The sequence below is a fragment of the Balaenoptera ricei genome, chromosome 12 (genome assembly GCF_028023285.1).
Source record: "Balaenoptera ricei isolate mBalRic1 chromosome 12, mBalRic1.hap2, whole genome shotgun sequence".
NCBI lineage: Eukaryota > Metazoa > Chordata > Mammalia > Artiodactyla > Balaenopteridae > Balaenoptera > Balaenoptera ricei.
In genome coordinates, this window is record NC_082650.1 from 39,171,867 (window position 1) to 39,187,344 (window position 15,478).

The 15,478-nt window shown below is 37.8% G+C and overlaps 1 protein-coding gene across 11 annotated transcripts in view; it reads left to right on the forward strand.

Moving 5' to 3' along the window:
- TRDN (triadin) overlaps positions 1–15,478 on the forward strand; it is a 377,672-nt gene that overhangs the window by 291,660 nt on the left and 70,534 nt on the right. For all 11 annotated transcript variants that reach the window (XM_059941303.1, XM_059941308.1, XM_059941304.1 and 8 more), the window contains 2 exons: positions 2,163–2,339; positions 11,119–11,169. In XM_059941303.1, coding sequence (XP_059797286.1) covers positions 2,163–2,339; positions 11,119–11,169 — 228 coding nt within the window. The remainder of the gene's footprint in view (positions 1–2,162; positions 2,340–11,118; positions 11,170–15,478) is intronic.

The following is a 15,478-nucleotide window of genomic DNA, read 5'->3' on the forward strand; positions in this document are numbered from 1 at the left end:
TAAATAATTGCATATTGCTGATCTTTCTAAAAGAGCCGATTACAGATAAAGTAAAATGTACCCTACTGAGGTACAGTCCAGAATTCTGAATAGTATTCTCTTCTTGCAGCCAAGCTACACAGTGTAAAAGCATCATAATTATAAAATTTTATCAGAATTCAGTCAAAGGAAAAGAGTATTTAGGTGATTTCAGGAAGTCGTTCAGCTAAGGTAATTTGAAGACCTATATTACTATAGGAAACAGTTTGTCAAAAGGACTAGAATACTTAGTCCATTGGACAAGACTTCCATCTCCATGGTGATTGCAAGATACACATTAGACAAGTTCTATATCTGTTAGTTGTTTTGAATTCCTATGCCATGCTCCATGTCAGAGTTTTAACATGCTAACACAGCCCAGCTTGCCTAGAACAACACAGTGCTTGAGTAATTGACGGAAGCTTCTCAGAGATGCATATACAAAGTGTTATATAGTATTATATAATTGGTGCTTTCAGAACTCCCCAACTCTCCACATTCTGTATTGATTATTAGCTTAACTTTCAGAGAACATTCTGAATTCCCTTATTTACAGTTTCTTGAGAAATACCTTACCATAGTCTTCAAGTACTAACAACACTGTTAAGATGTCATTCAAAGAAATTTTATATTATACTCTTTAATTAGAATGTCCTGTTAGAGATAGAGGATAAGACAGGTTGCAAAATTATATTCTTTTTTTTTAATTAAAAAAAAAAGACTAAGAAATACAATGAAGTTCCAAGTTTTTGTAAAAAAGACACCAACATATAAATATAATTGAATTGGAGATGTTTTAAATTGAGAATTTTTAAACAGATTTTTAGAGAAAAATATTTTAAAATGTTAAAAATATGTGTGCCAAGTTATTTAGTCTATAGACCAGGAAATGATTAAATGCATCACTAAGGCAAAAAGGAAGTTAAAAATGGCGTCCCTACCAAGTCATACTTAATTACAAAGTTAATGGATAATGTCCTGAGTAAAATTAAACCCTGACAACATCTTTTCAGGAGCATTCAAAGTTAGTATTGCATAAAACATCAAAATATTATATTTCTTCTCATGGGGATTATAAACATAGAATGCTAAACCATTTAGACAACTTGAAAATTCTTTTCTCTGTATTTATTTATGAAACATATTTTGGAGTTTGAAAAAGATACAAAAATGCTATAAAACACGTTTTCTAAAATATCTCTGATTGTCAAAATTATGTCCAAATGAACATAAAACAATGACAGATGCATGTAGGGCATTCACATATTAAATATTTAAAAATCATGCAACTAATCACAATTGAATCACTCTAGGAACAAGGTAGTATCACTTTAGGATGCAACAGAGATGTTATAAAACAATTTTAACACGTTTGGTGCTGTGTGATGTACATTAATAGTCATGATCTGAGGAATTATCTGTCATTGAACTTACGGATAGAGCTCTCCATATGGTTCTTTAAAACTACGCTTTCCATCAGAAGAAAAATCCAAAAAAAAATTGATACTTTGATCTTATTCATTATGCTCATGAAACAATATCTCAAATCAACAGGCAAATTATATATCTTCAAAAAGAGGAAAGAAACACAGTTTTTGAAGTGATACTTTTGAACACTTCAGTAGAGCTAGCTGGGAAAGAAAGGTTAAGAATTTTGAGTTTGATTCTTCACACAGCCAAGAAATCTGGACTGCCTGATGATTCTGTTAGGATCTTTTACACCTTCCAATTTCAGTTTCTTTTTTACAGTCTAGCTACACTTGACATTGACATCAAGCCAAAACACTTCAACAGAAATATTTTTTTAATATCCTAATGTCACTAATAATAAATTGATATTGAATTGGATCATTCAGAGAAATGAGTAATAACTAATAGATCAAAGATATTATTAATCAATACCATTTCCTTTAAACACATTGTTTTTGAGTTTCAAAATATTTATGTGCTGAGGAGGAACTCTAGTGCTGATTTCTTTTGTTACAAGATTGTCCATTATTTCAGTTTTTTATTTTGTCTGTTTCATAGTCCTTTTAGAAAAATCTTGTAGAAGGAAACACTATTATTATATATACATTTTATCTTTTAGAGGATAATTTAGAAGAAAAAGTAAATGCTATCTTCTATTTCTTTTTATTGGTTAGATATTCAGGTCCCTAACTTTAGAAAAAACCCTGGAGGAGATCTGAGGAGATGGTGGAAGAGTAAGACGCGGAGATCACCTTCCTCCCCACAGATACATCAGAAATACATCTACACCTGGAACTGCTCCTATAGAACACCCACTGAACGCTGGCAGAAGACCTCAGACCTCCCAAAAGGCAAGAAACCCCCCACGTACCTGGGTAGGGCAAAAGAAAAAAGAAAAAACAGAGACAAAAGAATAGGGATGAGATCTGCACCAGTGGGAGGGAGCTGTGAAGCAGGAAAGGTTTCCACACACTAGGAAGCCCCTTCGCGGGCGGAGACTGTGGGTGGCAGAGGGGGAAGCTTCGGAGCCGTGGAGGAGAGCACGGCAACAGGGGTGCGGAGGGCAAAGTGGAGAGATTCCCGCACAGAGGCTCGGCGCCGAGCAGCACTCACCAGCCCGAGAGGCTTGTCTGCTCACCCGCCGGGGCGGGCGGGGGCTGGGGGCTGAGGCTCGGGCTTAGGTCGGATCCCAGGGAGAGGACTGGGGTTGGCTGTGTGAACACAGCCTGGAGGGTCTAGTGCGCCACAACTAGCCGGGAGGGAGTCCAGGAAAAAGTCTGGAGCTGCCGAAGAGGCAAGAGACTTTTTCTTGCCTCTTTGTTTCCTGGTGCGTGAGGAGAGGGGATTAAGATCGCCGCCTAAATGAGCTCCAGAGACGGGCGCGAACCCCAGAGGCGGGTATGATACGCTAAGGCTGCTGCTGCCGCCACCGAGAAGCCTGTGTGCAAGCACAGGTCACGCTCCACACCACCCCTCCTGGGAGCCTGTGCAGCCCGCCACTGCCAGGGTCCCGTGATCCAGGGACAGCTTACCCGGGAGAACACACGGTGCACCTCAGGCTGCTGCAACGTCATGCCGGCCTCTGCAGCCGCAGGCTCGCCCCGCTCTCTGTACCACTCCCTCCCCCCGGCCTGGGTGAGCCAGAGCCCCCGAAGCAGCTGCTCCTTTAACCCAGTTCTGTCTGGGCGGGGAACAGACGCCCTCAGGCGACCTACACGTAGAGGCGGGTCCAAATCCAAAGCTGAGGCCCTGGAGCTGTGCTAACAAAGAAGAGAAAGGGAAATCTCTCCCAGCAGCCTCAGAAGCAGCGGATTAAATCTCCACAATCAACTTGATGTACCCTACATCTGTGGAATACCTGAAGAGACAATGAATCATCCCAAATTGAGGAGGTGGACTTTGGGAGCAAGATATATTATTTTTTCCCCTTATCCTCTTTTTGTGAGTGTATATGTGTATGCTTCTGTGTGAGATTTTGTCTGTATAGCTTTGCTTTCACCATTTGTCCTAGGGTTCTGTCTATCCGTTTTTTTTTGTTTGTTTGTTTGTTTTTCTTTAAAAAAATTGTTTTCTTAATAATTATTTTTTATTTTTTATTTTAATAACTTTATTTTATTTTATCCTATTTTATTTTATCCTCTTTCTTTCTTTCTTTCTGTCTTTCTTACTATTTTTTCTCCCTTTTATTCTGAGCCTTGTGGATGACAGGCTCTTGGTGCTCCAGCCAGGCGTCAGGGCTGTGTCTCTGAGGTAGGAGAGCCAAGTTCAGTACACTGGTCCACAAGAGACCTCCCAGCTCCACGTAATATCAAACGGTGAAAATCTCCCAGAGATCTCCATCTCAACACCAAGACCCAGCTTCACTCAACGACCAGCAAGCTACAGTGCTGGACACCCTATGCCAAACAACTAGCAAGACAGGAACACAGCCCCATCCATTAGCAGAGAGGCTGCCTAAAATCATAATAAGGTCACAGACACCCCAAAACACACCACCAGACGTGGACGTGCCCACCAGAAAGACAAGATCCAGCCTCATCCACCAGAACACAGGCACTAGTCCCCTCCACCAGGAAGCCTACACAACCCACTGAACCAAACTTAGCCACTGGGGACGGACACCAAAAACAATGGGAACTACGAACCTGCAGCCTGCAAAAAGGAGACCCCAAACACAGTAAGATAAGCAAAATGAGAAGACAGAAAAACACACAGCAGATGAAGGAGCAAGGTAAAAACCCACCAGACCTAACAAATGAAGAGGAAATAGGCAGTCTACCTGAAAAAGAATTCAGAATAATGATAGTAAAGATGATCCAAAATCTTGGAAATAGAATAGAGAAGATGCAAGAAACATTTAACAAGGACCTAGAAAAACTAAAGAGGAAACAAGCAATGATGAACAACACAATAAATGAAATTAAAAATACTCTAGAAGGGATCAATAGCAGAATAACTGAGGCAGAAGAACGTATAAGTGACCTGGAAGATAAAATAGCGGAAATAACTACTGCAGAGGAGAATAAAGAAAAAAGAATGAAAAAAGCTGAGGACAGTCTCAGAGACCACTGGGACAGCATTAAACACAACAACATTCGAATTATAGGGGTCCCAGAAGAAGAAGAGTAAAAGAAAGGGACTGAGAAAATATTTGAAGAGATTATAGTTGAAAACTTCCCTAATCTGGGAAAGGAAATAGTTAATCAAGTCCAGGAAGCACAGAGAGTCCCACACAGGATAAATCCAAGGAGAAGCACGACAACACACATATTAATAAAACTATCAAAAATTTAATACAAAGAAAAAATATTAAAAGCAGCATGGGAAAAACAACAAATAACACACAAGGGAATCCCCATAAGATTAACAGCTCATCTTTCAGCAGAAACTCTGCAAGCCAGAAGGGAGTGGCAGGACATATTTAAAGTGATGAAGGAGAAAAACCTGCAACCAAGATTACTCTACCCAGCAAGGATCTCATTCAGATTTGAAAGAGAAATTAAAACCTTTACAGACAAGCAAAAGCTGAGAGAGTTCAGCACCACCAAACCAGCTTTACAACAAATGCTAAAGGAACTTCTCTAGGCAAGAAACACAAGAGAAGGAAAAGACCTACAATAACAAACCCAAAACAATTAAGAAAATGGGAATAGGAACATACATATCGATAATTACCTTAAATGTAAATGGATTAAATGCTCCCACCAAAAGACACAGACTGGCTGAATGGATACAAAAACAAGACCCATATATATGCTGTCTACAAGAGACCCACTTCAGACCTAGGGACGCATACAGACTGAAAGTGAGGGGATGGAAAAAGATATTCCATGCAAATGGAAATCAAAAGATAGCTGGAGTAGCAATTCTAATATCAGACAAAGTAGACTTTAAAATAAAGACTATTACAAGAGACAAAGAAGGACACTACATAATGGTCAAGGGATCAATCCAAGAAGAAGATATAACAATTGTAAATATTTATGCACCCAACATAGGAGCACCTCAATACATAAGGCAAATACTAACAGCCATAAAAGGGGAAATTGACAGTAGCACAATCATATTAGGGTACTTTAACACCCCACTTTCACCAATGGACAGATCATCCAAAATGAAAATAAATAAGGAAACACAAGCTTTAAATGATACATTAAACAAGATGGACTTAATTGATATTTATAGGACATTCCACCCAAAAACAACAGAATACACATTTTTCTCAAGTGCTCATGGAACATTCTCCAGGATAGATCATATCTTGGGTCACAAATCAAGCCTTGGTAAATTTAAGAAAATTGAAATCGTATCAAGTATCTTTTCCGACCACAACGCTATGAGACTAGATATCAATTACAGGAAAAGATCTGTAAAAAATACAAACAGGTGGAGGCTACACAATACACTACTTAATAACGAAGTGATCACTGAAGAAATCAAAGAGGAAATCAAAAAATACCTAGAAACAAATTTCAATGGAGACACGATGACCCAAAACCTATGGGATGCAGCAAAAGCAGTTCTAAGAGGGAAGTTCATAGCAATACAGTCCTACCTTAAGAAACAGGAAACATCTCAAATAAACAACCTAACCTTGCACCTAAAGCAATTAGAGAAAGAAGAACAAAAAAACCCCAAAGTTAGCAGAAGGAAAAAAATCATAAAGAGCATATCAGAAATAAATGAAAAAGAAATGAAGGAAACGATAGCAAAGTTCAATAAAACTAAAAGCTGGTTCTTTGAGAAGATAAACAAAATTGATAAACCATTAGCCAGACTCATCAAGAAAAAAAGAGAGAAGACTCAAATCAATAGAATTAGAAATGAAAAAGGAGAAGTAACAACTGACACTGCAGAAATACAAAGGATCATGAGAGATTACTACAAGCAACTCTATGCCAATAAGATGGGCAACCTGGAAGAAATGGACAAATTCTTAGAAATGCACAACCTTCCAAGACTGAACCAGGAAGAAATAGAAAATATGAACAGACCAATCACAAGCACTGAAATTGAAACTGTGATTAAAAATCTTCCAGCAAACAAAAGCCCAGGACCAGATGGCTTCACAGGCGAATTCTAGCAAACATTTAGAGAAGAGCTAACACCTATCCTTCTCAAACTCTTCCAAAATATAGCAGAGGGAGGAACACTCCCAAACTCATTCTACGAGGCCACCATCACCCTGATACCAAAACCAGACAAAGATGTCACAAAGAAAGAAAACTATAGGCCAATATCACTGATGAACATAGATGCAAAAATCCTCAACAAAACACTAGCAAACAGAATCGAACAGCACATTAAAAGGATCATACACCATGATCAAGTGGGGTTTATTCCAGGAATGCAAGGATTCTTCAATATACGCAAATCAATCAACGTGATACATCATATTAACAAATTGAAGGAGAAAAACCATATGATCATCTCAATAGATGCAGAGAAAGCTTTCGACAAACTTCAACACCCATTTATGATAAAAGCCCTGCACAAAGTAGGAATAGAGGGAACTTTCCTCAACATAATAAAGGCCATATATGATAAACCCACAGCCAACATCGTCCTCAATGGTGAAAAACTGAAACCATTTCCACTAAGATCAGGAATAAGACAAGGTTGCCCACTCTCACCACTATTATTCAACATAGTTTTGGAAGTTTTAGCCACAGCAATCAGAGAAGACAAAGAAATAAAAGGAATCCAAATCGGAAAAGAAGAAGTAAAGCTGTCACTGTTTGCAGATGACATGATACTCTACATAGAGAATCCTAAAGATGCTACCAGAAAAGTACTAGAGCTAATCAATGAATTTGGTAAAGTAGCAGGATACAAAATTAATGCACAGAAATCTCTGGCATTCCTATATACTAATGATGAAAAATCTGAAAGTGAGAGTAAGAAAACACTCCCATTTACCATTGCAACAAAAAGAATAAAATATCTAGGAATAAACCTACCTAAGGAGACAAAAGACCTGTATGCAGAAAATTATAAGACACTGATGAAAGAAATTAAAGATGATACAAATAGATGGAGAGATATACCATGTTCTTGGATTGGAAGAATCAACATTGTGAAAATGACTCTACTACCCAAAGCAATCTACAGATTCAATGCAATCCCTATCAAACTACCACTGGCATTTTTCACAGAGCTAGAACAAAAAATTTCACAATTTGTATGAAAACACAAAAGACCCTGAATAGCCAAAGCAATCTTGAGAACAAAAAATGGAGCTGGAGGAAGCAGGCTCCCTGACTTCAGACTATACTACAAAACTACAGTAATCAAGACAGTATGGTACTGGCACAAAAACAGAAATATAGACCAATGGAACAGGATAGAAAGCCCAGAGATAAATCCACGCACATATGGTCACCTTATCTTTGATAAAGGAGGCAAGCATATACAGTGGAGAAAAGACAGCCTCTTCAATAAGTGGTGCTGGGAACACTGGACAGCTACATGTAAAAGTATGAAATTGGAACACTCCCTAACAGCATACACAAAAATAAACTCACAATGGATCAAAGACCTAAATGTAAGGCCAGACACTATAAAACTCTTAGAGGAAAACATAGGCAGAACACTCTATGACATAAATCACAGCAAGATCCTTTTTGACCCAGGTCCTAGAGAAATGGAAATAAAAACAAAAATAAACAAGTGGGACCTAATGAAACTTAAAAGCTTTTGCACAGCAAAGGAAACCATAAACAAGACCAAAAGACAACCCTCAGAATGGGAGAAAATATTTGCAAATGAAGCAGCTGACAAAGGATTAATCTCCAAAATTTACAAGCAGCTCATGCAGCTCAATAACAAAAAAACACACAACCCAATCCAAAAATGGGCAGAAGACATAAATAGACATTTCTCCAAAGAAGATATACAGATTGCCAACAAACACATGAAAGAATGCTCAACATCATTAATCATTAGAGAAATGCAAATCAAAACTACAATGAGATATCATCTCACACCGGTCAGAATGGCCATCATCAAAAAATCTAGAAACGATAAATGCTGAAGAGGGTGTGGAGAAAAGGGAACACTCTTGCACTGTTGGTGGGAATGTAAATTGATACAGCCACTATGGAGAACAGTAGGGAGGTTCCTTTAAAAACTACAGATAGAACTACCATACGACCCAGCAATCCCACTACTGGGCATGTACCCTGAGAAAAACATAATTCAAAAAGAGTCATGTACCACAATGTTCATTGCAGCTCTATTTACAATAGCCAGGACATGGAAGCAACCTAAGTGTCCATCGACAGATGAATGGATAAAGAAGATGTGGCACATATATACAATGGAATATTACTCAGCCATAAAAAGAAACAACATTGAGTTATTTGTAGTGAGGTGGATGGATCTAGAGTCTGTCATACAGAGTGAAGTAAGTCAGAAAGAGAAAAACAAATACCGTATGCTAACACATATATATGGAATCTAAGAAGAAAAAAAAAAAGGTCATGAAGAACCTAGGTGTAAGATGGGAATAAAGACACAGACCTACTAGAGAATGGACTTGAGGACACAGGGAGGGGGAAGGGTAAGCTGTGACAAAGTGAGAGAGTGGCATGGACATATATACACTGCCAAACATAAAATAGATAGCTAGTGGGAAGCAGCCGCATAGCACAGGGAGATCAGCTCGGTGGTTTGTGACCACCTAGAGGGGTGGGATAGGGAGGGTGGGAGAGAGGGAGATGCAAGAGGGAAGAGATATGGGAACATAGGTGTATGTATAACTGATTCACTTTGTTATAAAGCAGAAACTAACACACCATTGTAAAGCAATTATACTCCAATAAAGATGTTTAAAAAAAAAAAAAACCCTGGATTTATTGAAATTGAATATTTTTCTCTTTAAATGAATAGTTATTATCTAGTAAATTATTTAAAATTTAGCTTGCTATTTATAGCTCTTTTGATCACACTTTGTGTGTGGTATTCATTTTTAGACATATGGCAATAGCAAAATTGATAAAATTTATTACTACCAATATATGAATATATATCAATATAGGCAAATTATATGAGATTGGATTTAAAATATGCAGGTAAAAAGTAACACGGGACATCAGTTTTTCTTTTAATTTCATATGTTAGTAAGAAAACAATTTTTAACTTTCTGGCTTATTTTGCCCTTGTATATTTAGTTTATTCACTAAATCAAGTTTATCTACGAGAACAAAGCAAATAAGATTTGTTTGGGGCTTTTAAAAAAATCATGTTACTGGTTGTATTGATAGCTTGCATTTGTAAATGAGACTTCAAGCTGATTTGCTTCTGCAACACTTGCATGTAATATGTACTTCGCCCGTATTTCCAACTGTTTGCAAGACATTTCCTTTTTGGGTATCTTGTTGACACATGAAGCACAATATATTCAAAACAAAGATAACGTCTTCCTCCAAAGAACTCTGTTACCTATATTCCGTATGTAAACTGATGGTAGATTATCCTTCTGTAAACCAAGTAAGAACTCCAGGAGTTCTTTTTTTGTATGATCCTCAACTTTTAAAAAAACCTGAACTGACATCCTGCACCCTGATATACTGTTAAATTGTTATTTCCTGACCAGTGAAATTCTAGTCAGCTGAGGAACCTAAACCCAAATGCAGTAAAAACCTTCCCCAGTTTTAAAAGTAGAATTAATCATTTCTCTGTTATCTATATAGCTCTACTGGAGAACTTACATTGTGCATGGTACAATATTTTGTTGTTTATTAGCTGTTTCATGTACTGTTTCTGCTTACAGACCACCTCAAAACTTAGCGATATAAAACAACAGCTGATTTTACTTTGCTCATGATTTAGAGGATCAGGAATTCAGGAGACCCCCCAGAACTAGAGAAGCAGATAGAAACCACATGTTTTTTCCTGATTTAGACTAGGAAGTCACGCAGCAACACTTCTACTGTATTCTTTTGGTTACAAGTGACTCACACACCCAAACTGACAGACTGTCCACCCCATGCCTCCCCATTCTCTCTTCTGTCCTAAAAAGTATTTTCAGCTTCATTTCTGTTGGTCTAATTCCTTTCCAGCTTTTAAGCTCTTCTTCAGTACCACCTGCCAAAGCCTTTCCTGATTCCATCATTGAGCTACCAGAGCCAATACCTTTGTGTTTGAGTTCAGAGAGACATTAGTTCAAATCCCATATTTCCCGTTTAAGGGCTACATGACCTTGGGAAAGTTATTTAATACCTTTATGTGAAAAGTAGCAATAATAACAAGACCTACCAACCTAACAGGGTTATTGTGAACGTTGAATGACTAAACAGTAGAGAACATTCCCTGTGACACATAGTAAGTGACAATGTTAGCTATAACTCTTACCATATCTTCTTTTTCCAAAGCCCATAGTATTTTATTTGTACATTCTTGTATCTACCATAGTCTGCCCCTTGTAATAATTTCAGGGCTTATTTTCTATCTTCTGTATATTTAGTTCAATATGTTACAAGCAATTTATCCCAGTAGACACCTGTATCTTGAATACCAAAGCAGAGCCCCTCTGGTTCTTTAAGCCTCAGTAAACATAACACATAAAGAACTTGCCATTTTTTCTCCATTATTCCTTGTAACCTTTCCTCCCTATGATTCTTCTTGCAGAAATTAGAAAAGAAAAATCCGGGAAGACTTCATCAGTTCTGAAGGATAAAGGTAATAGAGTCAAGTTAACATAACACAAGAAATTTATTAGCAAAAATATCTAAATGTATCCACAGTACATTAGTCATCTTTGCAGATTTGTGGGTCAAAATTGCACAGGACACCCTCATATATTTGAAAACTTTTATTTATTTACCTGTCTGTTAAATACTTTCCTTCAGTTCACTATGACTTAAAGTGCTCTGGTTATAATTTCTGAAAGAAAAAAACAGAAAAATGATTTTTAAAAAAGAATGGAAGGGATAAAAAAAGATTAGAAGGAAAATAAAGAGTATAGGAAGGGTTTGCTTCCATGCCCTCTGGTTCTCTCCTTTCTGTCCTTCATTAACTATATATTTAGTGCATAATCTTTCCAAACACTTGCTAATCATTGGCAAAACAAAGATGGCAAAGCTAGGAATAGAGAGGAAGACTTGGGAATTGGAGTTCTGAATTCTGCTGTCTTCAAAGACTCCTAGTCATGTTCTGTCTGCTTTAGTCTTATCAGGTTCCTTATTGCTATGAAAGAGCATGACATTCTTATTTAAATACCATTCAAATCCCAGGCCTCTTTCTAAGAATAATGTCCATGTAAAGCATCAAGCCATCTCTATCGACTTCCTAATCAAGTCTGGGGAATCAGAGAGGGCTTTCCTGAAGAGTTATATTAAATTCAAGTATGATGCATGAGGAGTTAGCCAGACAAAGGTGTGAGGATTGTTTGGGAGAAGTACAGAAGCAGGGCATCTGCTCTTTGCCAGACACATTGCAATCTACTTTATATATTTTGTTTCTGCAAGTAGTGCTTGATATCACCATTTCAGTAAAGGAGGAAGCTGAGGTACATGTAATTTAAATTACTCAGTGTCACACTATGGGTAAGAGGCAAAGGCAAGAATCAAAGTCAAGTCTGTTGGATTTTAACACCCATTTATTTCATTTTAACACAGATACTGCTTGCTCCTTAAAATAGGGCCCTTGTATTTGTATTCTTCAAAGCACCTTTGCTTTGAGTGCAGAGCTCATTACGTAAGTTAGAAAATCTATTTGACATAGACACATTGGATATGCGATGTGGAAAAATAGTCTTAATCCTTTTACTATTGGGGTGACATTCCTTAATTCCCACACAGGAGCTCAGTCCATTTTTCACCAGTGATTACTTGTTCTTTGAGAAAGACTCCTTCTCACCTCCATTCTCATTTTATCTGACAATTAACAAAAACATTGTCCTTGTTTGTGTGAGAACTAAAGGTATTATTGAAACACACTACCAGGAAAATCCATATATACATGCAAAATCTAAACCTTCCCTCCTTCCAATGCAGTATGAAATATACTTATTTTGGTGAGCACTTATTTCACAGGAATACTTGGACCATATATTATTGTCCACTATGAAAACAACTCAACAGAAATTTGGGTCTTACCTCTAAAATGACCTTTCAGGTAATGATGATTATCAGAAATTTAAACTACTACTTAAAGACCTCACTTGTGCTGAAGCCTAAACTAATTGGAAATGGTACTTGTAAACATCTGTCCCGGAAAACATTATCTGGGAGAATTTATTTATTTATTTATTTATTTATTTTGGGGCACATGGGCTCAGTAGTTGTGGCTCACAGGCTCTAAAGCACAGGCTCAGTAGTTGTGGAGCACAGGCTTAGTTGCTCTGTGGCATGTGGGAACTTCCCAGACCAGGGATCAAACCCGTGTCCCCTGCATTGGCAGACAGATTCTTAACCACTGCACCATCAAGGAAGTCCCTATCTGAGAGAATTTATATCCACACCGACCCCTTTACTAAGTAGGCTCCTGTAATTTCTATTATTGTTGTTGTTGTTGTTGTTGTTATTAATGTACAATTGCAGACAATTTCCTAGGGAACACTTTTTTCTCAACGTTAAATTCTCTACTATTTGCAACATGTCTCCACGGTCACTAGAAAATCATTTATATAAATGTCTACTACATATCATTATTGATTTGGAACTATTTAAAATGAACCTCTTTTTTTATTCCAGCTGTGTTAATGCCCTCAAATATCTTTGTTATATACAAGTTGGGTACAATTTTAGAAGAATTATATTGTCACTTTTCCTTTATTTTCTGAATATAATTTTCATTATATACAAAAATCAAAGAAAAAATTGTAGTATTACCTATAAAATTTCAGTGACTTTAACCTCTGCAGTGTTATTGTTTCTGGAGAGGATTATTGAAGCTTGCTGCTGAACTGTGGCAGAATCAGAATGCAGCAATTCCACTTGCTGCATAGCCTCTTATTTCACTGGAGCAGCTCAAAGATTGCCTACCTTTGCTGGTCTCTTACAGACTCCACCTGCATGTATATATTAGAACCCATACTGAAGCAATGCTACATTTCGAAAATCAGAATTATTACACGGAAATCCTTTGAGGCTATATTTACTGGGGCTGTGATAACCATGAGTAAATTAGACATTTAAAGAAACATCATTAGGCTTGTGTATTTATTTAAGGAGGTATAGAGAGGGCTAGGGATGATTATTCCAAAGAAAAGGAGCAAGAGAAAGACACGTCTTGTTGCCTTTTGCTGCTGGTTCAGCTACTGGCTTTCCTGGGCTAGTGGACTCATGTAAGCCCTCTGTACACACTCAAGAGGGCAGAGCTCTGCTTATGCAGCCCTGACCATCCAGAAACCAGACAACCCTATTAGTCAGCCCTATTACTGGTTATATTCCTTCTGGCATCCACCACTATCCTCTCGCTGCTTGCTTCTTATTAGTCTGACTTATCTGAGGTTGCAAGATTCACCCATGGTCCAAGAAACTGCAGACCAAATCATAACCAGGCAACAAGGAGGTTAATTAATTACCTTCTATTGAGAATGCAATAGTAGCACCCTTAGGATCCTCTGGCATTGGCGTAATATGATGGACATTAGAATTATTGACTAGCTTTGTGACTCAGCCTTGCATATGTTTGGATCTAATGCCAGAGAATTCAGAGCAGAGCTTATCTTCTTTCATATTCTGATGCTCAGGACCATGCACCTGATGATTCCCCCAACTTCTCTTTGTCTTCACCATGCTTTTTCTTGGCCATTCCCACTCATCAAACAAAAGCTAGAGCTAAGAATAGGGTAAGTTGGCTGATGACTTTGAAACTGATCCCCAGTGATTTATTCATCACGAACACTCACCCTAGTTCATTATTGCCTTTGTCTCTGGGAGTGGTGTAAAACCTGAAATGATCTTCCTATTTCTTTGTAAACTTTTTCTCCATTACAGCCTCCTACCAGATTATTTTGAGAGTTCCAAGAAATATCCCAGCACCTTTAAACATATTCTAGATCCTGATAATCAAGATTCACAAGCCTTCCTGTAGGCTCTTGATCAAATGCAACGAAACTACCATATTTGTAAAAACAACACACACACAAAATGTGCTCTCCAATGCTTTGCTCCTGACAAACAAGATAGATGCATTGAAAAATGCCTTAATAGCTGACCTAAATCAACGGTGTTTCAATCCTTACTAATACAGAAGTGCAGAATTCCCATATAACACTGTCTCCACGTTTTTGGTCATATTTGGTATCCTTGGGTAGTTAGGGATGCTCAGACCAGTCTGTGGACTTCTGAAATCAGGTCAAAACCCCTTGAAGTCAAAAAGGACACTGAGAAGAAATGAGATTCAGGAAAGTTGGTGCAGGAGATGACCCAGTCTGGGAGCGAAGGTATCTTCCTACTAGCAAACTTGGAAATAAAAATTATTTCTATTTTCTGAGGACTTTCTTCAAATTTAAGGTGATGGGTTTATGACCTTCAAATACCCTATAAAAGTATATCTGTTTTTCCACCCCTTCCTTCTTTCTCTACCAAAATCGAAGCAGTCTACAGGGCCTCTCTTTAGGTCTTGTTCTTTACAACTACTTTAATCTCACACAGTCATGTACAGACACCCATTTAAATCAACATGCTGAATCTTGAAATGTGAAGTTCCAGGCGTTGTGCTCTCCCACCCCACCAGGAATCTGTCCCCACCACCACTTCTCATTTCACGATACATTAATTCTTTTGGTTTAGCCAAATGCAAAGCAGTAAATTACCCCCGTCAGCCTGAAAAAAAAAAAAAGTTAATGAAGTTTCTCCGTGTGTCTATTCAATTCATAGTTCTTGATTTCATCTTCACATGCTGAAATACACAGAAAAATTGATCTTATTTATTCTTAGCACAATAAATAGCAACAGGGACACTCCTTTGCCACCAAAGCCACTTTTAAAAAGTCTACAAGCCTATGGATATTTAAGGCTCTAGTTTATCTATCAAGAAA